Raw genomic sequence first — 24,812 nt, 5'->3', positions numbered from 1 at the left:
TCGAAATGTATAGAAAGTTATATACCCTATATATGCGAGATATATATAAAATTAACACAATAAAACAAGTATGACTCGACACTGCTCGGCTAGTGTGGATTAATTATCGATTCTTATCGACAATGAGATAAAATAATATAAGTCATATTAGCTTATATTTATGAAGATAATATATAGCTTTATTTAACTGCCCTTGTTACGCTACTCGCAATCCAATAAGCTGAAGCTAATTAAAAACATATGCTTGTAGTATTTATTTATACATCTGTCTTTCATTAAGAGTATATGTATATCTGCCACGCCTTCTTCAGCTCACAAACATAGACACAACAAGTTTTATAAAACCACAATACTCTAATTTTCCACGTTCAATTTCTAGCTTTAAGATTCTTAAAAATAGTATAGAATTAATTAAGTTTTATAAAATACATGGTATATAAAGCATATATATATATATATGATTCAACGTATTTAATTTTTGTGTAATGTCTTAATCACATCATACCTCTTTCACATATATGTATATGGAACAGGGTATTAACTCTGTTAAACTTTTTTGTCAAGTGAAGTTCGATTTAGCCAAGACAACAACCGCAACGGCAGCTTGCTTTGACTGTACTACGCAATCGATTGGAACGCATGTGAAATAGATTTTGTGGAATGTGGCAGCGACGCAGCGATGAAAAAAAGGGGGGAGGCTGACAGCGAGACTGCCAGCTGGAGTAGGACAACAAAATGTTGTACCAACAACTTGCCACATCAAGATACAGAACTTATGCGCGAGCCAGCAGGCACGCACGCTTCCATAGGTCGAACCCAGCCCCCCAAAATGAAAAACCAGATCCCGAGCTGCCGGTATACGAACACAAACACAGCCGAACGCACACACACACAAGCACACTAAGAGAGTGTGTATACATTTGAAACGTAAATTATGCTCTTGAAAAAAAAAAGCCAAAATTTCGAGGCAGCGGCGCGTCGTCGGAAATGGTATTCCAGCTACGAATTCAGTTGTAAGGCAGCTGCCTGTGGCAACGCACGCGTCGCATTTAGAGAGTACACAGAGCTCGCACGAATAAATCGGAATAAATAAATACACATTGAAATATACATCTGTGGTCCACTTTGACTAAAGATTGGACGCTCTTCATCATGTCTGAGGAAGTGATCGCCAGGGGCAGCATCTTGGGCAGTAAGTGATAAGCAGCAAAGACAAACAACGAAAAGAAAAGTGTTTGGACAAAATGCAAAGACAACTTGTGGCATATGTGAGAGAAGGTTGAATTACGCCAATGCAATAGACGAGTGCATCAGGCAATGCAAGTGCAACAAGTGGCAAGCAGAGATCGAGCACCATGGGGCGTCATGAGTCCTGATGAAAGAATCTCAAATACTTGTGCAATGTGTGTTTGACCTCAAAAGACGCCGAAAGGTCGTGCGTGTGTGTGCGTTTATTTCCGTGTTGATATGTATGTGTGTGTATGTATGTAACTATATATACATATATATATATGTGTGTATGTGTGGTTGTGCGTGTGTGTTATCCTTTTAGCTCAATATGCGGCGGCTTTTTATAGAAGCAACCAAAATTTTATGAGCCTACCAAACTAAAGAGCAAAGAAAAGAAATTCAATTTATAGATATATAAATATATATGTATACAAATGGATACATCCACTATGTATGTGACTTCCCATTGACAGCTGGCCTGAAGGTCATTTGTATGTCAGCGTTATAAACAATGCCCAAACATTTGCCAATCTATATATTTGCTTCTTGTCTACCCACTTACCTAGGCCAACAAATTAATATGGAAATTGATGTTCGCCGCATTATCTCATCTAGTAGTAGTAGCCGTAATAAAAATGTCAATTTAATCCTGCTGTCATGTCGATAGCAAATAATAATATAATTACTTTTGCCTTATATACATAACATGGTGAAAGTACCCGATGGCTTGATTGCTTTTTGGCTTTCACTAAAGTTTCCTGTTTCATTTAGCCTGTTTCAGGAGAGTTTGTTTTTATTTTAGCTCTAAAGTTATATTTTACATATTTGATTGTACAGTTTTTAAAGGTATCCATATGGAAGCTTAAAAAAATGCTAATTTAAATGACATAAAAATAACACATTCGAGAGTTTGTTCCGCTAAACTCTAACCATATGTCGGCATAATTTAAATTAAATAGAAATATATAAAATGTAGGCTATATAGAATATATACAATATATATACATATATACATGATATAAACAATATCAAACTTGTTATACTCTTTCTTAATATTTATTTATTTATTATTTTTAATTAAAAATATTCAAATATTTTATCAAGTTTCCAGCTACTTTTAGTGGATACTTGAACAAGTTTTACATATTATATCAGCACACAATCCTCCTGCTTATATCAAGTCGAATTTAATGGATTCTCAATTGTTGTTTACTTTCACACTTAGAAATGAATAATAAAATAAATAAATTTTATGACTTTTGAAAAGCTTATAGATTAGACTGCCAAAGCCCTGTGAGTTCAGTTAGTTATCTTCAATTCCAAACAGTAGAGAGATTGCCCAGATAAACCCTGTATATTCTTAAATTTTTTAGAGTACACTTTATGTTACTTCTGTTGTTATGCTACCCACTTTCAGCTTATCTACTAATCGCTTCCATCTTGGGCATGTTTTTGTCACTCGATTAGGCATTTATTTGAAATTAAGCACTTCAGTTGCCAGCACAAATCGTTTGATGATAGCTCCCATCTATCTTTAGCGGCAGCTATCAACAAATTTCCGAATTGTTATATTTCGCGTTGCGGCGATAAAGTTCGAGCAATTGTGAAACGTTAATTTGTTTTGCCATCCAATTGGATCGCCTCGTCGCTGGGCCAGACGTGAATTTCTAATGGAAAACAAATACCATATACAAATCGAAATTTGTTATCAGGGCGAGGTCTGCTCCAATTATAGCTTGGCTTAACGGTTTGTTTTCGTTGCGCTCGTGGTAACATTCCCATCTCAATTGCCGTTGCCGTTGCCGTTGTCATTTCCATTCCCACTTCCATTGCCCTGACCCAGCCCAACAATTAATCGACTGTCAATTTGATTTGCATTTTGCAGAGCTGGTGCCCGCACGTTATGTGCTCGCCATAATGGGCTCCATTGGCATGGCCATTGTCTATGGGCTGAAGGTGAATCTGAGTGTGGCCATGGTGGCCATGGTCAACCATACTGCCATACATCTGATGCAGGAGAAGCCATTGGATCATCATACAATTTCGAATCTCACGAGCAGCGCCAGCGAGGAGGTTGAGGTCTGCTCGCCGCCAGGTGGCGCCACCAATGTAACGGCCAAGGTTGAGGTAGGTCACCAGCTGCGCAGCAATCAAAATGAATGTAAATTTAAATAAAACATCTTATTCGCCTTATTCCGACCAGGACGGACCCTTTAGCTGGAGCGAACCCCTGCAGGGCACACTGCTGAGCTGTTATTTCTGGGGCTATCTGGTCTCGCAGATTCCATTGGCTCATGTCGCCGAGAACTTCTCGGCCAAGTGGGTCATGCTGTTCTCGGTGGCCATAAATGTGGTGTGCACTCTGCTGACTCCAATCCTGACCTCTGCTCATTACGGTGGCCTGATATTGATGCGTGTCCTGGAGGGCGTGGGCGGCGGTGCCTCGTTCCCGGCTATGCATGTGATGATTGCCTCCTGGGCACCGCCCACCGAGCGCATGGTCATGTCCACCATCATCTATGTGGGCACATCGGCGGGCACGGCACTATCTATTCTATTGGCTGGCGTTCTATCGGCCAACTGGGGCTGGGAGTCGGTGTTCTATGTGATGGGCGCACTCAGCTGCATCTGGATGCTCTTGTGGATAATCCTGGTGCAGGACAATCCCAACAAGCAGAGCTTCATCAGTGCCGAGGAACGTCACATGATCACCAGCTCGCTGGGCACCGAGACCAAGGTCGAGCATCATCCAAAGGTGCCATGGGGCAAGGTGTTCACATCGGTGCCCTTCTGGGCAATTCTTATCGCTCACACCTGCAGCAACTTCGGCTGGTACATGTTCCTCATCGAGATTCCCTTCTACATGAAGCAGGTGCTCAAGTTCAATGTGGCCAGCAATGCTGCACTGAGCGCCCTGCCCTACTTCCCAATGATCATATTCAGCATACTTCTTGGCAAAATTCTGGACACTCTGCAAGCGAAGGGTAAGTTTATCTGTGTCCATAACCTATATACATACATGTATATACATAAATCCGTATAAAAATCTATATCCTATTCAAACCCTTATGCATACATTATCCTTATCCTTATCCATCTCTAATCCTTGTCCATATATTCTACTCCATCTTCTTATCCCAACATATAGCCTATAACTCATAACATATCCCATTTCCTACACTTTTCATTTTACATATTGTATTCTTAGTCCTTAGTCTGTATTAATGAGGAATACGTATATTTTTAGGCAAAATAAGCACAACCATTGCTAGGAAGACCGCTACCTCAATTTGTACTGTTATACCGGCAATATGTTTGTTGGTCTTGTGCTATATTGGATGCCGACACTACGAGGCCGTCTCTGTCATGTCCGTGGGCATTGTGGCAATGGGTGCCATGTTCTCTGGCTTCCTATCCAATCACATTGATATCGCTCCGAACTTTGCTGGCACTTTAGTTGCGTTGACCAACACTGCTGCCACCCTACCTGGCATTGTTGTTCCCCTCTTTGTGGGCTTTGTAACCCATGGAAATGTAAGTTTTGCCTGAGATTTCATATAATTCAGAATTCTTTATTATTCCAAAATCTTGTGTACTCCAATCACAGCAAAATATTGGAGCCTGGCGTATTATCTTTGGCGTTACAATCGTTTTGTTCGTATTGGAGTTCTTGGCTTTCGTCATATTTGGTTCGGGTGCCGAGCAATCGTGGAATAGATCGGATGATCAGAAGGATGCTGATGTCAAGGATGAGAAGACACCTCTGAAAGATGTCAACGCACAGCAAAAGCCATAATTATGTAATCTCGATTAGTGGATCGAACCATATACAAGAATTTCAATTGCATGACTTTTTGTGTAGTTAAAGCACCGAACTGTCACACTGGACTGTAAATACTACAAAATACCAATTATAGTTTTTAGTTTAACCAGTAATACTAAGTATACTCGTATATGTGCATCCCTCTATGGACACTACTACACTACTTCGCTTACCCGCCTTTAAAATGTACTTAACAAACGACAGGAATTCAAATGTTATCCCACATACAGACGAAATAAAATAATATTGTAGTACAATTGCTGTCTTTAAATATCGTTTAACTGGTATACTGTTATACAGTTCTACTTCCGCTACGTGGTGTACAATTGTACTATAAATGCTTATACAGCTACTGTCATACTGGTAATATGTTATACTAGTTTGACAATAGGAAAATTTTTGCATTCGATAGCATTTCTTCGTTCTTAATTTAATTGCTTTCCTTGTGTTATCTAGCAGTCAATAAATCAACTAAGAAAGCAATTTAAAACAAGAGTGCTCTAGTCGAGACTGCTCGACTAGTAGATACCCTTAACCCTGCCCGGACAGACGAACGGATTCGGCTTGTCACTCTGATTAAGAACATACATGCTTGATGGAATCTGCCACGCCTCCTCTCATTTTTTACATACATGACAAAAACCATGAATTCCTGATTTCCCGTTTTCAAGGGGCAGGGTATAACAATCTCTCATAAAATCAACAAAATGTATTGATGATTCCTGATTTATATATGAGTGCATTCTTAGATTACAGGACTATTAGACATTCTTCAGACTTTGCTGCTTCTGGGCCTGGGCCATTTCTATAAAAGTCGAGCGCTTTTTTCATTCTTTCAAAGTCAACTCAATAATGTCAGTTAAGCTTGTGACTTTCTTGCTGCTCCAAGCCGCAGCGGCCTTCCTGGCGGGCGTTCGTTCAATACCTCAGCCCGTCAATCAGCTCTTGGGACGCCAGCCACGCATCAATGGTCGCATTGTTGGGGGTCACTCTATAAATATAACACAGGCTCCATATCAGGTCTCTTTGGCGAATATTCACTGTGGTGGCTCCATAATCTCTAACCAGTGGATACTGACGGCAGCGCATTGCATCTTGTAAGTTGCATCCTGTATAAGTTCATGCCTTAACATCGATTCCTTCTAATCTAGTGGCGCACAACCTAATCAGATACAAGTGCGATTGGGCAGCTCTGAAAATGTTGGGCTAAATGGGCAACTGCTAGGCATCAAAAAGATCGTTAGCCATGAAAAGTACAACCAAACTACGTACGACTATGATTTTTCACTCTTGGAGCTCCAGGAACCAATTGAATTCGATGAGACCAAGCAGGCCGTTAAGCTGCCGAAGCAGGGTCAAGAGTTTAAGGACGGTGAAATGTGCTATGCTAGCGGCTGGGGCAAAACAGACAATCCTCTGAACTTTAGCGGTCAGCTGCAGCAGGTGCAGGTGCCGCTGATCAAGCAGCAGGAGTGTGAGAGGTTACTCTATTCACTGAAGGTGACTGATAGCATGATCTGTGCTGGCTACCCGCAAGGCGGCAAGAATGTCTGTAGTGGCGATTCTGGCGGTCCCCTGGTGAGTTCGGATGGCCTGTTGGTGGGTGTGGTCTCGTGGACCTTAATACCCTGCAACATGCCCAACTCTGCGGGCGTATATGGTAGAGTATCCACTGTTCGTGAATGGATTAGAGAGCACAGCGGTATTTGACCATCTGAGTCATGATTTGCTATGAATAAAGTGCTAGCAAAGGTGACGAGACCTTTCAAAAATGTTCCCCATTAAATCGTTGAAACTTCAAAAAAATATATTGGTTTAATTTGTTGTATCTTAGAATTGGAAAACATGTGTATATATTTATTCCAGAAATCGCAATAGTTGTATAGTCGCAATCAATCAGAATGCAGAAAATTATTCCATCAGAAAGAAAAATTGTATGAAATGATAGATGATGAAAAAGAAGAAGAGTACTATCCATGTAAGTTTCCTGCATAAATCCGAAAGAGTTTGAGTGGTTGAGGTTCTGCACTCCAATAGCATTCTTGCCGGCACGCTACATATTTGCCTTCCTCGCCAATCTGGGCATGGCAATCGTGTATGGACTAAGGGTAAGCCTGAACGTCACGATGGTCGTCATGGTAAACCATTCGGCTGCTCTTCACGTCAGTCCTTCAGCGCCTACTAACAAAGATAGGGGCTGTCATCCGCCGTCGGACACCTCACCCAATGCTAAAGTGGAGGTAAGGTATATTAGAATCCAAGTTTAATTGATATATCACTAAGTTATATGTGTAAGCTCGCAGAACGGAATATTTAACTGGAGCGAAAGCTTGCAAAGTAATCTGTTGAGCTGCTACTTTTGGGGCTATATGGTGTCGCAGATTCCGTCGGCTCGCATTGCCGAAATCTATTCAGCGAAATGGGTATTCCTCAGCGCTGTGGCGATCAATTTCATATGCACCATATTCTCACCGGTTCTGGCGAAGTTTCACTATGCCGGGCTGATGGCTATGCGCATTCTGAAAGGCGTTGGCGGTGGAGCGGCATTCCCGTCGATGCACAATATGATAGCCAGCTGGGCGCCACAGACGGAACGGCTGCTGATCGCCACCCTGATCTATGTGGGCACATCGGCGGGCACGGCGACATCGATCTTGTTGTCGAACTTGATCTTCAATCAGATTGACTGGGAGGCTGTCTTTTATATAACGGGTGGTCTGAGCATCATTTGGATGATACTATGGGTATTCCTCATACAGGACAATCCAAACAAACAGCGCCTGATGACCGCAAAGGAACGTGACATGATTAACGCCTCGTTGGGCGAGGCACCTGCTGCACCCTATGTACCCTGGTGCAAGATCTTCAAATCGGGTGCCTTTTGGGCAATTCTCATTGCTCACACCTGCAGCAACTTCGGTTGGTACATTTTCGTCATTGAGATTCCGTCCTACATAAAACAGGTGCTCAAATTCAATGTGTCGAAATGTGCAGCCCTTAGCGCTTTGCCATTTATACTCATGCCAATATTCAGCATCGTACTTAGCAAGGTATTGGATATATTACAGAATAAGAGTTAGTATTGCCATGAGCTGAGTCTTTATAATATTACTGCAATATATCCTATTTACATATACAGATAAGATTAGGCGAGTGACTGCCCGAAAAATCGCAACGGGCATAAGTTCAGTCGTGCCAGCCCTCTGTCTGTGTGGTATGTGTTTCGTCAGATGTCGTCACTATGTTGCCATTAGTCTCATGTGTCTGGGTATTGTGGGCGCAGGCGGCATGTTCTGCGGCTTCCTCTCGAATCACATGGATATATCACCACATTTTGCTGGCACATTAATGGCTCTGACCAATACTATTGCCACAATACCTGGAATTGCGGTGCCTAGCCTAGTAGGTTTTATCACCGACAATTTTGTAAGTTATATCCGAAATGAATCTTGAATCGAAATATTTTTGCATATCGTTCTTAAATAGCAAACAATTCAGGCCTGGCGAGTTATCTTTGGTATCACAATTGGTCTGTATATTATTGAATTTGTTATTTACATGCTATTGGCACAGGGAGAAGTGCAACCATGGGATGAGGGCTAGTTAAAGCTGGCTATAAGAAGGATATCTTCAAACAAAAAAGCTTAAAAAAAAGGAATAAAAAACTAATTTTATTTCAAACGTTTTTTTTTTTTTTAATTAACATATTTTAAATGTAGCCGTTAACAGAACTAAAACATGTTCATAGCAGACAGCTGTTAATTTAAATAACAAATAAACTGGTTCACCAAGCAACTGAAACCGATTTGACATTCTCTTCTTATCGATAGCATTTTATCGAATATCGACAATTCGTATAATCATTTGTTAAAATGAAATTAAATTAAAAGACAATTTAGGCAACAAAAATTAAATAAAAAATAAAAACAAAGTGTACATAACGCTTTCGTTATATTCGCTCAAAATATGCACATTTAGAAAAAAGTCAAATAAAAAAATTATTTCAAAATTCAAACTGCACTGACAGTCACAACTCTGGCCAAGTCGCTGCCAGTAAAATTGCCGGTCGTGCGAAAATGTTGAAAATACGCAACATTTGCATGCTGCAGCGACGCTGGAAGAGCGGCAAAAGGCGTTGGAATGTGCTGCAACACAAACGCAACAATTGCGATCGTGCCTTGGAAACCTTCGACGATTTCTATGGCTCTGTCTATGGCGGACGTTGGAAAAATATGCGTGCTGCGCTCCTAACCGAACACAAATATGTTGCCATGGTAAATAATTTCGGTGACACGGAGCAAACGTGCAGCATGCTTGAGCTGGACGGTGCCATCAATATTAAATCTCTTATTCAATTGGCAATGGAACGAGAGGAAGCCGGCACAGAATCTAATCTTCTACTTAATCGGCGTGCTCATTACGACATCGATGACAAATTGGAATCGTTGCTGCGCAAGCAACAAGAACGCGAAGTGGCTGCCATCTATCCGACTGCAACAGACGATGGACATGTGCCACCACAACAGCTGAGCTACGATGGGAAGAAGAATAAAGAAGACAGTCACACGGAAGCGCAGACAGACAGCGAGAAGGAGGCATCGTCAGTGGAGTTTACGCAGAGTCTGACCAAAGCCTTGGAACAGGACGTGCAATTAGATGAGAGTCGTTTAGTAGATCCACAATTTGGCACGGGCGGCCTGTACGAATATGTGCCCGCCAGCAGCATTAAGGGCATGGAAGATTGGGTTGCCGAATCGGAGCATTATAAATATTATCAAACCAACACCGATTTTCCGCTAATCATCGAACCCGAGGCCATATTTCAGTATCCCGAACACTTGGCCATCTACACCTACGAAATGGGCAACTGTGCGGAGTTTAAGCCGCCGCGGCAATGTCTAACTGGTGTCTTGTCTCACTTTCTAATGGACGGCGCCTCCGTGCTGCCGCCGCTGTTTCTGCAAGTACAGCCGGGTGAGCGTGTGCTCGATGCTTGTGCGGCACCAGGTGGCAAGTCACTGCTGATGCTGCAAACGCTACACCTGGATCAGTTGGTGTGCAACGATGTACAGGAGTCGAGACTGAATAAACTGCGACGCGTCATGCAGGAGTATCTCTTTGATTACAAACAGCGCTGGGCGGGCAAGCGTTTGATCTTTAGTCAGAGCGATGCTCGCAATCTAGATGAATATGGCAGCTATGACAAGATACTGGTGGATGTCCCATGCACCACGGACAGACATGTGCTAATGCATCAGGACAACAATATCTTCAAGCCGACCCGAATCAAGGAACGTCTGCGCATACCTGAGCTGCAGGCCGGCATCTTGGCGAATTGCTTGCGGTTATTAAAGCCTGGCGGCAGTTTGGTCTACTCCACGTGCTCCTTGTCTCCGGTACAGAACGATGGTGTTGTCCATATGGCGCTGCAGAAGGTTTTCAACGAGCACGGTATCACGGCTCGCATCAAAGATCTCAGCCAGCACACAGCGCTCTTTAGCGACATCTACAGATTCGAGCAGCCAAAGGGCTTGAAATATGGCCAAATGGTTCTGCCATATTTGCCGGCCAACTTTGGACCTATGTATTTCAGTAAAATCACACGAAATTCTTAATGTTGAACATTTTAATCAAACCAAATTCGAAGATATATAACAGAAAGGGGAATTTCAGATATTTGTTGGCGGGGTGAAAACAGATTCTGAACCAACAAATTACGAAGCTAGTAATGGGTATATAGTCAGGGATGAAACCCCTCAGAGCCTTAATCCTAACGTTTTTAATGATACCAAATTCTAAAATGTTAATTATTAAAAATGAAATGAATTACTTGTTAAACCTAAATATATGTGTTTGTGTGTGTCTTTTTTTTCATTCAATAAGGATTCATTTATATTTTCGGAATTAAAATTTAAAGAAATGTTAAATGTGAACTTTCGGCTTAAACAATATACAGCCGGCTTTTGTGGCTTAATTTTTGCTTACAATCTAAATATACATTAATATAATTCACATACAATATTGGAAATTTAAGAAATACGTTTGTGCGCGTTTCAAAGCATGTTTGTTCAATTTTTGTCAATCTTCTTTTTCTTCTTGGGCTTAATGGGCAGTGGTCCAGGAGTCTTGAAAATCGTGCTGCAAGTAATTATATGAATATTATAAATAATTTGTCAAATTTAACAAACTTTTTGACTCACTGGCATGTGGTACAGATTGGACTATATTTGCAAAAGACAGACAGGCATACGGAGCAAACGTAGCCAATGTCTATTAACTCGCGATGGCAGAAACAAGAGGCGCGATAATCAACCTTGGGTGTGGGTGGCAGCACCAGCTTGTGCCGCATCTGCGGTGATGGTAAGAAGACCCACAGCAAGTACTGTAACAAGCCATCCAACTGATTGACCTTGAGAAATTGACCGTTCGTTATGTCACATCCCTGTTGCAGCAAACTGAGTGTCTTGTCCAGGGCGCAGGTGTCAACGACAATGCCCAACTTTTGGGCCGTGAAGAAGACATTCATGAAGGTCATATACTGCGAGGCGCACTCATTGCTGCCCGTGATCACCAAAATGCGTGAATGCATCTTTACGCCAGCCGGGACATTCCTTTGCAGCTGTAAAAGTAAAAATATTTAGAATTCAAGTTCTAAGAATGGAGTTAACTACCTACTCGTGATATGTAGCACAATGCCATGGACATGCTGCCCGCTAGTAAACTTTCGCACGGCGCGCTCAAACGAGGCGCATTCATGAGTATGCTGCCCAACTGTTGCTTCACCGTCTTTTCCACTAAACTGAACGCTTCATATTGGGCATCTATTTGGCGCAGCTCTACCTGCCTGCCCGGCAGGGGGAATAGAAACTCTCTGAGAAGGAAAACATTTACTTAATAAATATTTTCACTCAATGCTTGTTTTATTCGTCACCTACGTGCTGTAATGTGAACAGGAGAGCACAGCCAATTTATTCTGCGCCTTCTGCATGAGGTGCGCATTGCCAAAGGCGATGACTGCCTCCAGAATCTGTGTTAGATTTTGTGGATTTTGTCGAACAATCAGCTGGGAGGGATTCGTGTCCAGCACGATAGCCAACAGGTCAATGCTTGCCTCATCTGTAAGATTAGAGTATAAGTTCAAATTCAAGTACGCTTACTCATTTGGAATATACCTTCTTTATTTGCTGTTGTGTCTGGGGACTCCATTTTCGCCGGCAAAACAAAGCGCGATGGTAAACTCTGCGAATAAAATTCAAAGGTTACGCAAAAGAGCACGCCACTAGTTGCATTTGTTACGTCAGTCTCTCCAGAGCTGTATGTAACAAGTGTTAAGTTCAATATTTGAGCTTCAATGAAGCTCAATGAATAATTCTCATTTAAATAACGTGATAAAGAGCGGTTTGCCCAACCTTTGGCACTACGCGAATTTTTCATGGCAGCGCTGACACTTTCATTCATTTTGCCATTCTGCGGCAAACGCGGACACTTCAATCAGCTGTTCTTGTCAGCATTAAAATTTTTGTTGGGCGTTTCACCCACTGTTGTTGATAAAAAACGGCGTTAAACACGTATTACATCCGGTTTTAAGAAACAAGAACATAGCACAGCTATAAAATGCTTGTTCTAGTACTTGGCGACTTGCATATACCACACCGCTGCAGCAGTCTGCCGGCAAAGTTCAAAAAGCTGCTTGTGCCCGGTCGGATACATCATATACTGGCCACTGGAAATATCTGCACGAAGGAATCGTATGATTATCTGAAGTCATTGGCCAACGATGTGCACATAGTGCGTGGTGATTTTGATGAGAATCTCAGCTACCCGGAGCAGAAAGTTGTGACGGTGGGTCAATTCCGTATTGGCCTGTGTCACGGTCATCAGGTCGTCCCTCGAGGAGATCCCGAAGCATTAGCCCTAATCCAGCGCCAACTAGATGTGGATATACTAATAACGGGGCATACGTACAAATTTGAGGCATACGAGCATGGCAATAAATTCTACATCAATCCGGGCTCGGCAACAGGCGCATTCAATCCGCTGGACCAAAATGTGGTGCCATCTTTTGTGCTGATGGACATACAGAGCACCACGGTGGTGACCTATGTCTATCAACTGATCGGCGATGAGGTCAAGGTGGAGCGCATTGAGTATAAAAAGATATAACCAAGTATTAGCAGAAATTCATTCCGTACGCACTGAAATATCCGATCTGCCTTTGATCTTGGCTTAAACTACGTGAAAATCTGAATATATGAATATATACATATATTTAAGAAGAAAATTGTATAAATTAAACCACGCTTCTTTCATTTTTTTATTTAATAAAAAATGTTTAAATTTTATTTAAATAGAATATAAAAAGAGTTCTTATTTTTGCTTGATTTTCACTGTTGACTCTGGTGTCTCGCTTACATGTTCAATGTGCAAAATATTATGAATTTTATAATCGAATGAAAAGTCTGCTTAAAAATGTTGACAAAGTTTCGTGCGTTATTCTCATTACAATTGTAGTTAATATCTAGATACAGATTGGATTATCGTTCGGTTTACGTCGCATTGCTTTCTTGCATTATAAAATAAATATTTAAATTTATTGTTTTTATTATTTTTATGATCTCTTTTCATTTTGTTGTGAATACTTTCTGTTTTCGCCCCATTTTTTACGATAGCAGCATAATTTGGCAACTATTTTCTAAATTTTCGTACGTTACAAAAAATAAATGATAAATACATAAATACGAAAACTCTGCGCTTAAAATTAGATTATTTAGCTTTGCTGCAATCCACTTGCAATTAGTTGGATGCGGGTTTTTATGGGGGGAAGGTGACTTGTCATACATATATGTTTTTATTTAAAAAGCAATCAACGACGTCCATGCGATCCCTGATGTGCATGCCCACGCATTAGCCCAGGCTGTCGACGCACACAGTCTTGAGGGTTTTGCCATTGATGAAGGTCTTGAACTGCTCGGGCAAAGCCAGTTCGGTCTGCAAAAAGTTAAAAAAAAAAGTATGAAATAAATATATAAATATTATTTAGACAATTTAAGCTCCACATACAAAATCTCCATTATCCTCCGGCAAGAGTATATTCATCTCGGATGACTTCGAGCTGACAATTTCAACGCCCAGCGAGTCCTTAGACAAATACATTTGACAGCCATCGGTCTTATCGATCGACACCGTTGGCACCGAGCCCAACACCTGCATCTGCACGCTCTGGCAGTTGACGAACTCAATGGAGGCAACCACCGAATCGAACAGAAGCGAACACTTTTTGCACGAGTCCAGCACAATGTTGTTGACCTTGCCCTTGACAGTGAGGGTGGAGCCCTCGCAGCGGAACATGTACACCACATTGTTCATTTCGGCATTTTCCACAATGAGACCCGAGTTGTTCTTCTGGTACTCAATCAACCACTTTTTGCCATCGCGGGTAAACACTGGGTCCTTCACGGGTGCAGTGGCATTAGTGGCAACTGGGGCGCTGGTTTTGGCTGGCGTCTTGAAGGGCGCTGGACCAGTGCGCAGTGATGGATTCTTGTGAGTTTGCATGTCGCCGGTTACCTTCTTCAAGTCTGCAAGAATATTAGTTAAATATTAAGGCTGTTTAATGAAGTTATTGTCATTTGTTCCTACTCTTGGTTATGTCAGCGCCCTGATTGATCTGCGCAAAGAGCGCACTGCGGTCATCGCCAGCGCTGTCCAGCTTCAGGGCATTCAGATCCAATGGTGGTGGTGGTGGTGGCATGCCGCCGGGTGGTGGCGGTGGTGGTGCACCGCCGGCGGGGGCTGCACCCTTACCAGACCAGACCAGGCCCGTGGTATGATACTGCTTAATGTAGGCCTGCATATCAGTTAGTGTTTGCAGCCAGGCGCGTGCCCATTCCACATGCTTGGGATCCTTCTCCTTCCACTCCTTAAGCACACGGTTCGTATAGAACTGGCCGGCATCCTTCATCTCCTTGACATGCGGTCCGGGCATCGATGTCGTACACACCCAACCCAGGGCGGGTATGCTCTCGCTAATGGCCGACAAATGATTGAAGAGCGGCGAGGTGCGGTGCTTCTCACGGAAATCACAAATGGCGCTGATTTGCGTCGATGTCGGCTGCAGCAGTTCCATTTCCTTCGCCTGCGGCGGCTTAGCCATCTGCGTGGCCAGCGTCACGTAACGCAATTGGGCGCTATAAATTGTCAAATTGAAAATTAAGAATGTCACACAAAAATAACATTATCGAATGCAGTTATTACTCACTCGAATGCAGCCTTCACAATCTGCGCATGCGCAGCCACATCGCCGCCTATTTGGGCGGATAGCGCCAAGTACTCGGCTAATGGCCCGGCGATAATATCCTCGTAGCCAGCGACACTCATGTTGTTGCTGTCACTTGTTGTTGTTGTGGGAGAATCAATTGGCGGTGGCGGTGGCAGTGGCGTTGGTGGTGATGGCGGTGCGGGTGGTGTAGATGGTACTTTAATCACTGTCTCTGGATGTGGCGTGATCAACGTGTGCTCCAGCCGATCCACTAAAGTCTCCAAGCGTTCGCAAATCCTTTCCAAATGCTCAACGGCAGCCGTGGGTTTTGATTCCGACTCGTGGTTATCTGTTGATTAATAAAAAAAACTCCATTATAATTCCAGTTCGCTAAGAAACTTTTGTGCTTTTATAAAAGATGTGCGTAAAAAATGTAAGCGTAAAAAATATATACATATTATTTGTATATTTAATTAAGATGAAAACATTACACAAATCGTGTTCACACCCAGTATATAAACAAATTAAAATAAAATAAAAAACAAGTTGTGATTGTTGTCATCGCAGTGTTTGCAATAAAAAGTATAAATTCGCATGAATCACTGGAAACGACTTGAGAGATTAAGCAACGAGCAAAAAAACGCTGAATGAGCTGTTGCTGATGATGATGTTGCTGCTGCTGATGATGATGATGTTGCTGCTGATGATAATGATGAGCAGAGATCGGTGAACGGTTATAAAAGGAAAAAAATGTCAGGTGCTTCATATTAAAAATAAGTGAGTTTAGAGATATGTGAATGCAGTGATAGTAATTTGATACCCTATAAAAGCTGTCTAAAAATAGGTATTATAGCTCGAAACTTACTCTAGTATTAAAATTGTTTAAATTGTAAATATGTAAGATTTATAATATACAACACAATATTTGAAAAATAAATATAAAAAAATATAATAATAATTAGTATTAATAGTTAAAAATAAGGAAAACAATTTTAAAATAAAACTTGTTGCTAAAAACAGAGTATTAAAACTTTCCTTTTATGTTAAATCTTTTTAAAAATATTTTTAATTATAGAAATATTTTAATATATTTTAAATACATAAAAAAAGGAAAAATAAATAAATAAAATTATTTTAAGCCTAACGATGACTATTTCTAAAGATCTGAAGTGGTTTTTAATTAGAAAATTATAGAGCATAAACCCTAATCAATTTTTCTTCTAATAGCTAAATTAGAACCAATTTAAATTAATTACTAACGATTTTTCACTTCAACTGCATTTGACTATACAATTTGTAAATTTTGTTATTTATAATAGAAACAGGATCATATAAATATGTAAAAGTATTATAGATAAAAGACAAAATTTCTTTAATATTGAAATTGAGACTTGTGGTTTTTTAAAGGATATATAAAACATTCACGAGAACAGGACGAAAACTGCACTTGAAAAACAAAAGCGTTATTGATAGAACGTTTTATCGATAACGTAAGGCATGCAACGAACAATCGAATTTAACAATAGAATTCCATTTGTATTTCTTTCATACCACGCACGGCCACGCTATGCTCCACGGCTGCGTGGGCGGCGCGGAGCAGTTCCGTGTAGAGACGCTGACGCTTCAGCTCCAGCTCATCCCGGCCGACAGGTGTGACAGGTGGCTCAATGCAGCCGCTGCAGGCGTGCACCCAACATCAATGACAACGATAACAATAGAATAGAAAGATGAGTTCATACATGTAGTACATATAATGTGGCTAATACGATAGAGAACGCGTACATCTCATTCAATCGCTCATCGTCGAACCAGGCGGGCAGTCCGTGCGCAAAGGCCAGCGTTTCCGGCAGCAGTTCACCTTCGATATACGGCGCACACATGCTCTCCCGCTTGGGCGGCGGCAGTGAGTCGGAAAACACTTCATCATCGTCGGCCAGCGAGCTGTTGTTGTTGTTGTGATTGGCCAGTAGCAACAGCGATGAGCTCAACGGATCTGGCTCAATGATCTCCGCTCGATTGCTTATGTTCACCTTCTTCTTGATGGACTGATGCGTCGAGTTGTGACGGGAGAGGCAGCTCTTTGTGGGATGCGAATTAGCCGGTTGCGGCTCGTACACCTGCTGCTGCTGTTGCTGCTGCTGTTGAGGCATTGCATTCGGCGTCGGCTCATCCTCTGTGGCGCTGGTCATCGATGCGGGTGGAGCGGTTGATGTGGATGAGTGCGTCGAACGCTGCACTGGCGACGATGCGACAGTGTTGATAGCTTCTATTTCAAGGGCTGTGAAGATGCGACGCAAAGCGTGCACATATATACATACGTATTTATATATAATTGATCAACAATTAAATCCAAAAATTTGTATGCCCCAATACTGTTTCTATTATTCCAATACGACTTAATATACTCATTCAAAGACCTGAAATCATTTGGTACTAGGTGCTTGAAAAATCAAGAAAATAACAAAGCCTTACAAAAACTATTTAACTTTTTTAGCCCTAAACGAGTATTATGCAGTCGATGATGACCGACTGTAATATTCTTCCAAGTTATGCTATAAGAATACAGAACTGGTTTTTCTGGCAGAGAGTGGGAGAAGTCTTTCTCTTTTGTTAACAAAAGCGGAAAACGATATGAACTTTTCATAGAAAACGATTTTACATACTGAATATTTGATTACCATATTCCTATATACCTAAAGATGTTATGTGTGTCATAAAAATCTAAAATCTTGATATTCTATAATTGCTGTATATAATTTAATATATATACAAATCTATATTTATAATAAACATAGAGTTGTGCGCTAAAACATTTGCTAGTAAGGCGAAATAAAGAGGAAAACAAGCTTAATTAAGCGCAGGTACTGGGTATTTGGTATAGCTCTGTCTTTTTTTCACCAATCTCCAGGGGCCTGCAGCCAGGTGCAATACCCTAGCGTGTATTAAAGCTCCCACAAGCGGGACAACATATCTAAATTTGCATATAGAACTAGGTGTTATACATAGGTAATACATATTTTGAATACCAGTAGAGCGCTCAATAGGAACAGACTCCTTTTCAGTGGCGTCAGCGGATTCAATTTGTGCTTCAGGTTTTAGTTCTGGTTGTGGTTCTGGTTCAGGCTCTGGCTCTGGCTCAGGTTGGGGTAGAGGTTCTGCTTGTAGCTCAGGCTTTGGTACCTGGCCATTGGCTTTGACCTCTTCCTGGGTGACCTGTTCGTTAGCTGTATCTGCGGGCAGTTGTTCGATTTTTTCGTTTGTTTCGTTCGCATCGTTTTTACACTGTTTATCCTTGTCCTTATCCTTTTTGGCTGCTTTTGGATTAGCACGACAACATGAGAACATTTTTGCAGCTCTTGTTGTCTTGTTTGGTTTATGGGTACTTAAAGAGTAGTGGTATATGAACGATTTAGGTAGGTATCACATTAAGATTATGCAATTTCCGGATTCTTTTCTTTTTTTTTATGCTTTAGCTCATTCTCATTTACAACAGCAACAACAAGAATGAAAACAACGTCTAGCAGCCATACAAAAATTGGTTAGGCGTATGACGAAAGCCGCAAAAGGAAAAGAAAGTAGCAGTAAAAGAAAAACCACTCCTTAAGCTTCCTATATCGTATAACGCAAATCGTTTCACACGCACTTGAACGCAATATTTTTTCCTTTCTGTGTTTTCAGTTTCTTTCTTTTTTTGCGCGTTTGACATATGAAAAATTAGCAAATTAAATAACTTTTCAATGTTTAATGCAGAGAGCCTGGGCACAGCGCTATGGGGCACGGCAATGGCCCAACTGGGTCACATACACGCACACAGACCTACAAAGCTCCACAGCTGCTGTTGAACGGAACACACCCTAAAAAAAATGGGCAGCAAACGCGCGCACGCACAGGACGCGAAATTAGTCTAAATTCGTTTAACAGCGCAATGTTAATGTTAAGGTCATGTTATAGGCGGCATGGGCACAGCTTGTTGATATTTTTTGTTTTGTTCGGACTAGATTCAACAACAGCGCTTCCTTCAAAGGTCACACACAAAGCAGTGGATATTTATTGTTCAATCTGAAGTCTTAAGACAATCAGATTTATAAAACGTTGTTCACTGGTTATTTCAACATCCGCTTTTCCACACGCTTTTGGTGCAAATTTGTGCGAGCAACTGAATGCGCATTGAAAGCAGCTTCAAAATTTGGAGACAAATTTCTGCTTTGAGTACAGGTACACAGGGTCAACAACAGCTGAATTGAAGCTGTTGTGGAGAAAGCTTCGCCGTGGTAATGGCAACAACAATGTTAAGAAGAGAGTTTGCGCGTCAATAGAGAGAGGCGGGCAGCTAGAGAGAGCGCAAAAGCTGAGCATACTTTTTTGTTATTGTAAGCGCTGCAGCAACAATGAGTTTATTGCACCGGCGCTAACGTTGTTGCTGTTGTTGTTGAACAGCAGTTTAATGCATACAAAAGCTTACAAATAAATCTAAGCAATTAGAGTGAGAATACGTCTGCTTGCGCCGACAACAACTTTCGCTCCACAACAGAGACGAGTTACTGTAGGATGTGAATGTTTGTATGCAGGCGTTTGTGTTTGTGTGCGTGTGTGTGCCTGTTGTTCTTTTGCGAGCAGCAAACGCATTTCAAATGCACACGCACACACATACGCAATAGCGGCACGAGCAGATTAAGTGTCTGTGGCAGTTATACCGTTATGCGCGCCGCTGATGCTCGTCTCATATAACAATTAATTAGAAATTAAACCTGCTGCGTGTTTATGTCCAAAGCAAAATAGGAAAAGAAGAATGTTATCTCTGTATAAGTGTGTTTTCATATAATAACCTTTTTTATTTTTTGCTGATAGCGCTTTTTGGCCATCTTTGATTTCACACGAATATACACACACAGTTGCATACATATGTATATTGTTCGTTCTTGCGTAAACTTTCTAGTTAACTATAGGGGTGTGAGTCAGAGAGCAAAAACAACAACAATAATGACCGTATATGAAGCGGCAAACAGCTGAGAATTTTTATCAACTTTGCACTGTTAACATTGCCATTAATGGATAATAACCAATGCACATTTGTATTAGCGCATTTACAGTAGCTTACTTATTAATATCTACAGCGATTAGTAAAATTAAATTCTTTATGAAATCATCATTAAAAATATATCAATACAGTCACACACATATACAGTCATACCCCCAACTACAAATTACACACATATCAATGGCATGGTATGCGAATGTATTTAAATTAACAAACAAAAAAATGATTCACATAAAAATAGCCCCAATATATCCAAGTGGCTGACATTGCCGGCAACACAGCTGTCTCCTGTCCTCGAACACACGCCCACACTTGCATACAAATACACACATATCATATGTGTATATATGAACACGTACAGCAAAATAGTATATACGTGCCATTTTAGAACTCCAGACAGCCTGGCCGCAGGAACTCTAACTGTATGTAACCCCACCCAATTGTCAAAGCAACCGGCACTTTTACGCTGTGCTGCTTGGCACTTCACAAATTGCTGCATTTCTATAAATGTATATATTTTTTACGCACATTTGGTTTGTATTAAGAAAAGCACATAAAATTTCAGCACACACACATATACACGTATTTTAATTTTCTTGTAAATGGGCACTTACCACAAATTTGTAATAGTAGCGCTGAATGTCTAAACACCAATTTACCGCTTCTAGAGAACAGTTGTGTGCGAAAAATCGACGACGAGTGACTAATTTTTCGCTCGTTCGTTTAACTAACATCTGATTTTAACAGAGAACCCATTTAACATATTAACGAAATGTTATTAACAGCGTGCAGTCAACGTTAGTGCAAACTTTATCGTTACTTGCTTATCGATAGCTTTTAAATCTGCAACTTGACTAAATTGCTAAATTAGAACAATTTCAGTGCTAAATTATAATGATGAATATATGTAATAAACAAGTAGATCTCTGAAGAATGGTTTCGATGAGTTTTTATGGTTTTAAATATATGTATATTATTTCAAAAAAGCGGGCATTTCAAATTTACAGTATCATACAAATTTAATTCAAATTGCCTTTCCATTTAATGCTTAAAAGAAACAATCAGTGTAATTATAAATCACATATTTGAAACCTATTTCATTGGTGCAAATAATCCATAAGGAAGGGCGTATCATCCGGTCCATATGGTGTCAAAGGAACATCGTAAGGCAAGGGGAACGCAGGCACACCATTACGTGCATTGCCCAAAGGAAATGTGTCCTCGCCAGTCTATAAAATAATTATATGTTAATTTGGGCCAAACAACTAGAAATGCTTTAAGCTAAACGTACCACAAATTTGGGCAAAAACAATACGCCCGCTTCGTAGTTAAAAATTCGTAGACATGGCTGTAAATTTGACTTTTTGTTGAAGGCGCCCCAGGCGGCTTTCGAGAGATTCGCCGAGGTGAGCACAAACCAATAAACACTTTGGTCCTCCAAATTAAAGCGAGTATAGCTCTTTATATGTGGCATGGCCTGCGAGCGGTGTCGATCACTGGACTTCCACTGATGCAAGTAATTCTTTAGCCACGGCTGCTTATCATTTGTGTTTTTACCATAGGGCAGACAGCCGCCACCGAGCATGCCGTCGTGACTGCGCGACACATTGCCAAAACTGGGATAGATCATCTTGAAGGGCGGCAGCTGACTCAGTCGCCCAATAGGGGACGAATCCTTGCGGAAATTGCTTAGTATATCTTGCTCTATCCAGGCTTGAACGTTGGCACCCAAACTGCCAATGCTGGAGCTCTGACAGACAACCGGTATATTGGGCTCCACTGGCGCTGCATGCTTGGCCAGCAGTGAGCCAAGACGCGCACAGCCCCAGGGATGGCCACGAACGGCGCTCTCACGATGACCTCCAGGCACGGAGCCAATGAAGAAGACGCTGTTTGTATAGAATTTCATAAGGATTCGATTTTCATTATCAATTTTCATTGCTACTCACTTGATGGCGCTGAAGTCACTTTTGCGTATGCGCGCAATCCATGGCTGCAGCTGTGACAACTTATACTCTACTAGATAAAGCATAAGATCCTGCTTGAAGCCCGTTGGACTCTCGCCAGCGGCTGTATCTGCGTCTTCGGGCAATGCAGGCAACCGTGGACTCATCCACAAGCCCTGCGTGCGGTTGTGCCAATCGTCCTCGTACAAATTAGCCGTAGAGATAACAACGCGCATCGATCCATCCGTATACCCTAGTAGCATCATCTTCGTATGCGATGTGGCGAATGGAGACTGCATTTGCACCTTAATCGCTGTGACCTGTGGCTTAAACTTGCCAATGTCAACCAGGTTGGGATCATCAGCTCCGTAGAGCACCAAGAGCGGCTTGGAACTAGAAATGAATCGAATTAATATATTAATACAAAGACCGCAATTAATATAAAGAACGGGTCCAGCTGGCATTCGTTTTCATGCAAAACTCTTCCACTATACCAGCTTACAGTATGCCTGCAAAGTAATAATGGCCCAGTAGCCAGCCGATGTCTATCATAAAATTGATTTGCACGCTCGACTCAATCTCGCCCAGGCTCTCGTCGAATATCTCCTGCAGTGTGATGCTCAATGGCTCGCGATGTGTGGGCTTCGAGTCAGTGATGGCAGTGAGAAACATATTATAGGGCGCTGCTTGCTCCAGTTTGCGAGCCATGCGTCCCTTCTCCACCACGACAGATACGTAATCGCGTATATCACGCTCAAGTTTTGGTTTCTTTTCAAGCTGCGATGAGCTCTTCTGACTGCTGGCTTGGTTAGTGGTCACAGGTCGACCGGAGCTGGTTTGGGCAGAGGCAGCATCTCGACTTGTGTCGGCTGGGGCAGGAACAGCGACTCGACTGGTGCTGGCTGCAGATGATTTAGCTTCCTTTGTTGACGGCTTGACAGCAGTTGCCGGCTTGCTCTTGGCATCTTTTCCGGCCAACTGTGGAAATAGTTTCTCCAACAGCTTAAGCTGTATATTGATTAGCTCAGTGGAATACTTGGCGGGTATGTCATACTCATTGCTAGCCCCGTCGCAGCCCTTGGCATAAATCGCATCCACTAATATGGGAAATAACACAATAAATATAGCTCAATAAATCAACTACTTCAACATTACAGTGTGCATGTGAGTATTCGCCAAAATGTATGGGATTCTTGCGGTAACATTTCTCGCCATATGGACACTCCTGCATCTTGCTTCACAATTAATTTTATTTAAATATTTTTAACAAAATCTCAAATGATTCTAACAAAAGCGGGAGCTGCGGCTGTTGTAAAGTTGCGCTATTAACTGCTATCGATGTTAAATCGACGATATCGATTATTAATGACGTAAATGAAAAAACTCGGCAATGAAATATCAAATTAAAAAAACCACAAACCGCAAAAATTAATTTATTTAAAGATTTTTAATATAATAAATATCTGCTATATTTATCTCACTCAAACAACAACCACATTGTTATATTTACATTAATATAAAAGAAAGTTGACTTGGGAGTTTTTTGCACTGCAATAGAAAACATTAACAGTTCGTAATTTAAACCAAAAGGTTGTACATTCAGGATGGCATTAAAGTTGGATGATATACAATACAATATGTCGCATAAATTCCGTGGCAGAGCGTTGATCTTTAATAACAAATACTTTGAGCAGCAACAACTTCCAACACGCGAGGGTACCGATGTGGATATGGAAAGTCTAAGTAAAGTTCTTCGGCAAATGGGCTTTAAGGTTAAGGAATATACGGATTTGACCAGAAGAGCTATTATAAGGAAAATTAACAAAGCTGGAATGAAAGATCATTCGGAATGTGATTGCATTTTAATAGCTATACTCTCACATGGTAAAATGGGCTCACTTCAGGCGACTGATACGGATTATCCGCTAGAGAGCATATTAAGCCCCTTCACAATTGAGCGATGTCCAACGTTAGGTGGCAAACCGAAGATTTTCATCATTCAAGCCTGTCAAGGTGATCACAAGGATCCTGGCCATCAGCTCCTTGAACCCGGCTGCATTGAAGCCGATAATAATTGCTTTATAAGCTATCGAATTCCATTGCAACCCGACTTTCTGATTGCCTTCTCAACTATTCCGGGTTTTTGCTCCTGGAGGAACACAGTTGAAGGTAGCTGGTTTATACAAAATCTCTGTGAAGAGCTGAGTTCCTCTGGAAAAATTCGGGATATATTAACTCAATTGACTTTTGTTGCCCAACGAGTAGCATTTAATTATGAAAGTTTTTATCCTATAGATTTGGCCTTACATCAGAAAAAACAAATACCGTGCACAATGTCGATGTTGACCCGTATTTTGTATTTTCGCGATAATGAGACGGGCCACGAATAATTTTTTTATTCATCAAATGACTTCATGATAATAAATATTATTACAAAAGCTTATCGGAATTCTATAACGTAAGACCACTGACCGGTTTTGAAATTTTAAAATATTTCGTTTAATGTTCCCCATCTCT

General features: G+C 41.3%; 9 protein-coding genes across 11 annotated transcripts; 6 read left to right on the top strand and 3 right to left on the bottom strand.

The window, feature by feature from the left end:
- Positions 1-1,000: 1,000 nt before the first annotated feature.
- LOC115562683 (sialin) lies at positions 1,001-5,310 on the top strand. Its single transcript, XM_030384637.2, has 5 exons — positions 1,001-1,192; positions 3,116-3,357; positions 3,434-4,214; positions 4,478-4,764; positions 4,838-5,310. The coding sequence occupies exons 1-5, from the start codon at positions 1,153-1,155 to the stop codon at positions 5,024-5,026; spliced, it is 1,539 nt and encodes a 512-aa protein (XP_030240497.1). The 5' UTR covers positions 1,001-1,152; the 3' UTR covers positions 5,027-5,310.
- A 580-nt stretch (positions 5,311-5,890) lies between these two features.
- LOC115562684 (trypsin 3A1) lies at positions 5,891-6,859 on the top strand. The gene is made up of 2 exons (XM_030384638.2): positions 5,891-6,150; positions 6,205-6,859. Exons 1-2 carry the CDS (start codon positions 5,906-5,908, stop codon positions 6,761-6,763), a joined length of 804 nt encoding a protein of 267 aa, XP_030240498.1. The 5' UTR covers positions 5,891-5,905; the 3' UTR covers positions 6,764-6,859.
- A 7-nt stretch (positions 6,860-6,866) lies between these two features.
- Positions 6,867-8,677, top strand: LOC115562690 (sialin). The gene is made up of 5 exons (XM_030384647.2): positions 6,867-7,031; positions 7,091-7,293; positions 7,357-8,128; positions 8,193-8,479; positions 8,540-8,677. The coding sequence occupies exons 1-5, from the start codon at positions 6,995-6,997 to the stop codon at positions 8,654-8,656; spliced, it is 1,416 nt and encodes a 471-aa protein (XP_030240507.1). The 5' UTR covers positions 6,867-6,994; the 3' UTR covers positions 8,657-8,677.
- A 217-nt stretch (positions 8,678-8,894) lies between these two features.
- l(2)10685 (5-methylcytosine rRNA methyltransferase l(2)10685) lies at positions 8,895-10,897 on the top strand. The gene has a single exon (XM_030384668.2). The coding sequence runs from the start codon at positions 9,130-9,132 to the stop codon at positions 10,666-10,668; it is 1,539 nt and encodes a 512-aa protein (XP_030240528.1). The 5' UTR covers positions 8,895-9,129; the 3' UTR covers positions 10,669-10,897.
- Positions 10,214-12,490, bottom strand: Tfb4 (transcription factor B4). The gene is made up of 5 exons (XM_030384669.2): positions 12,226-12,490; positions 11,989-12,169; positions 11,729-11,924; positions 11,254-11,672; positions 10,214-11,191 (listed from the first exon to the last, which is right to left on the bottom strand). Exons 1-5 carry the CDS (start codon positions 12,485-12,487, stop codon positions 11,122-11,124), a joined length of 1,128 nt encoding a protein of 375 aa, XP_030240529.2. The 5' UTR covers positions 12,488-12,490; the 3' UTR covers positions 10,214-11,121.
- Positions 12,491-12,515: 25 nt separating this feature from the next.
- Vps29 (vacuolar protein sorting 29) lies at positions 12,516-13,781 on the top strand. Its single transcript, XM_030384670.2, has one exon. It carries the CDS (start codon positions 12,668-12,670, stop codon positions 13,214-13,216), a length of 549 nt encoding a protein of 182 aa, XP_030240530.1. The 5' UTR covers positions 12,516-12,667; the 3' UTR covers positions 13,217-13,781.
- capt (adenylyl cyclase-associated protein 1) lies at positions 13,699-21,122 on the bottom strand. 3 transcript variants are annotated; one of them, XM_030384663.2, is made up of 7 exons: positions 18,338-19,242; positions 17,094-17,589; positions 16,863-16,987; positions 15,312-15,660; positions 14,693-15,240; positions 14,114-14,631; positions 13,699-14,041 (listed from the first exon to the last, which is right to left on the bottom strand). In XM_030384663.2, exons 1-7 carry the CDS (start codon positions 18,654-18,656, stop codon positions 13,958-13,960), a joined length of 2,439 nt encoding a protein of 812 aa, XP_030240523.1. In that variant the 5' UTR covers positions 18,657-19,242; the 3' UTR covers positions 13,699-13,957. The 3 variants fall into 3 exon arrangements, with proteins under 3 accessions (XP_030240523.1, XP_030240525.1, XP_030240524.1); XM_030384665.2 differs by lacking the exons at positions 16,863-16,987; positions 17,094-17,589; positions 18,338-19,242 and adding an exon at positions 20,964-21,122; XM_030384664.2 differs by lacking the exons at positions 16,863-16,987; positions 17,094-17,589 and having other exon boundaries at positions 18,338-19,195.
- A 220-nt stretch (positions 21,123-21,342) lies between these two features.
- gkt (tyrosyl-DNA phosphodiesterase glaikit) lies at positions 21,343-23,657 on the bottom strand. The gene is made up of 5 exons (XM_030384666.2): positions 23,451-23,657; positions 22,798-23,392; positions 22,299-22,688; positions 21,641-22,238; positions 21,343-21,578 (listed from the first exon to the last, which is right to left on the bottom strand). Exons 1-5 carry the CDS (start codon positions 23,524-23,526, stop codon positions 21,447-21,449), a joined length of 1,791 nt encoding a protein of 596 aa, XP_030240526.1. The 5' UTR covers positions 23,527-23,657; the 3' UTR covers positions 21,343-21,446.
- Positions 23,658-23,775: 118 nt separating this feature from the next.
- LOC115562691 (caspase drICE-like) lies at positions 23,776-24,697 on the top strand. Its single transcript, XM_030384648.2, has one exon. The coding sequence runs from the start codon at positions 23,900-23,902 to the stop codon at positions 24,683-24,685; it is 786 nt and encodes a 261-aa protein (XP_030240508.2). The 5' UTR covers positions 23,776-23,899; the 3' UTR covers positions 24,686-24,697.
- Positions 24,698-24,812: the final 115 nt, after the last annotated feature.

Source organism: Drosophila navojoa, chromosome 3 (genome assembly GCF_054131105.1).
Source record: "Drosophila navojoa isolate 15081-1374.11 chromosome 3, UAZ_NAV_1.0, whole genome shotgun sequence".
NCBI classification, from domain to species: Eukaryota; Metazoa; Arthropoda; class Insecta; order Diptera; family Drosophilidae; genus Drosophila; species Drosophila navojoa.
The sequence above is the reverse complement of the archived record's forward strand: the minus strand, read 5'-3'. Positions and strand labels throughout refer to the sequence as shown.

Bases quoted from the DNA above. Each gene is read 5' to 3' on its own strand.
- Vps29 (XM_030384670.2), top strand. From the start codon at position 12,668: ATGCTTGTTCTAGTACTTGGCGACTTGCATATACCACACCGCTGCAGC.
- capt (XM_030384663.2), bottom strand. From the start codon at position 18,656: ATGTTCTCATGTTGTCGTGCTAATCCAAAAGCAGCCAAAAAGGATAAG. The intron at 16,988-17,093 runs GTACGCGTTCTC...GCACGCCTGCAG, and splicing joins GATGAGCGATTGAATGAGAT to CGGCTGCATTGAGCCACCTG. The intron at 14,632-14,692 runs GTAGGAACAAAT...ATATTCTTGCAG, and splicing joins GGGCGCTGACATAACCAAGA to ACTTGAAGAAGGTAACCGGC.
- gkt (XM_030384666.2), bottom strand. From the start codon at position 23,526: ATGCAGGAGTGTCCATATGGCGAGAAATGTTACCGCAAGAATCCCATA. The intron at 23,393-23,450 runs GTAATGTTGAAG...TTCCCATATTAG, and splicing joins CGAATACTCACATGCACACT to TGGATGCGATTTATGCCAAG. The intron at 22,239-22,298 runs GTGAGTAGCAAT...CTATACAAACAG, and splicing joins AGTGACTTCAGCGCCATCAA to CGTCTTCTTCATTGGCTCCG.
- Tfb4 (XM_030384669.2), bottom strand. From the start codon at position 12,487: ATGAAAAATTCGCGTAGTGCCAAAGGTTGGGCAAACCGCTCTTTATCA. The intron at 11,925-11,988 runs GTAGGTGACGAA...TTTCCTTCTCAG, and splicing joins TCCTGTTCACATTACAGCAC to AGAGTTTCTATTCCCCCTGC. The intron at 11,673-11,728 runs GTAGGTAGTTAA...TTACTTTTACAG, and splicing joins CATTGTGCTACATATCACGA to CTGCAAAGGAATGTCCCGGC.
- LOC115562691 (XM_030384648.2), top strand. From the start codon at position 23,900: ATGGCATTAAAGTTGGATGATATACAATACAATATGTCGCATAAATTC.
- LOC115562690 (XM_030384647.2), top strand. From the start codon at position 6,995: ATGATAGATGATGAAAAAGAAGAAGAGTACTATCCAT. The intron at 7,032-7,090 runs GTAAGTTTCCTG...GCACTCCAATAG, and splicing joins AGAAGAAGAGTACTATCCAT to CATTCTTGCCGGCACGCTAC. The intron at 8,129-8,192 runs GTTAGTATTGCC...TTACATATACAG, and splicing joins GGATATATTACAGAATAAGA to ATAAGATTAGGCGAGTGACT.
- LOC115562684 (XM_030384638.2), top strand. From the start codon at position 5,906: ATGTCAGTTAAGCTTGTGACTTTCTTGCTGCTCCAAGCCGCAGCGGCC. The intron at 6,151-6,204 runs GTAAGTTGCATC...CTTCTAATCTAG, and splicing joins ACGGCAGCGCATTGCATCTT to TGGCGCACAACCTAATCAGA.
- LOC115562683 (XM_030384637.2), top strand. From the start codon at position 1,153: ATGTCTGAGGAAGTGATCGCCAGGGGCAGCATCTTGGGCA. The intron at 1,193-3,115 runs GTAAGTGATAAG...TGCATTTTGCAG, and splicing joins CAGGGGCAGCATCTTGGGCA to AGCTGGTGCCCGCACGTTAT. The intron at 4,215-4,477 runs GTAAGTTTATCT...GTATATTTTTAG, and splicing joins GGACACTCTGCAAGCGAAGG to GCAAAATAAGCACAACCATT.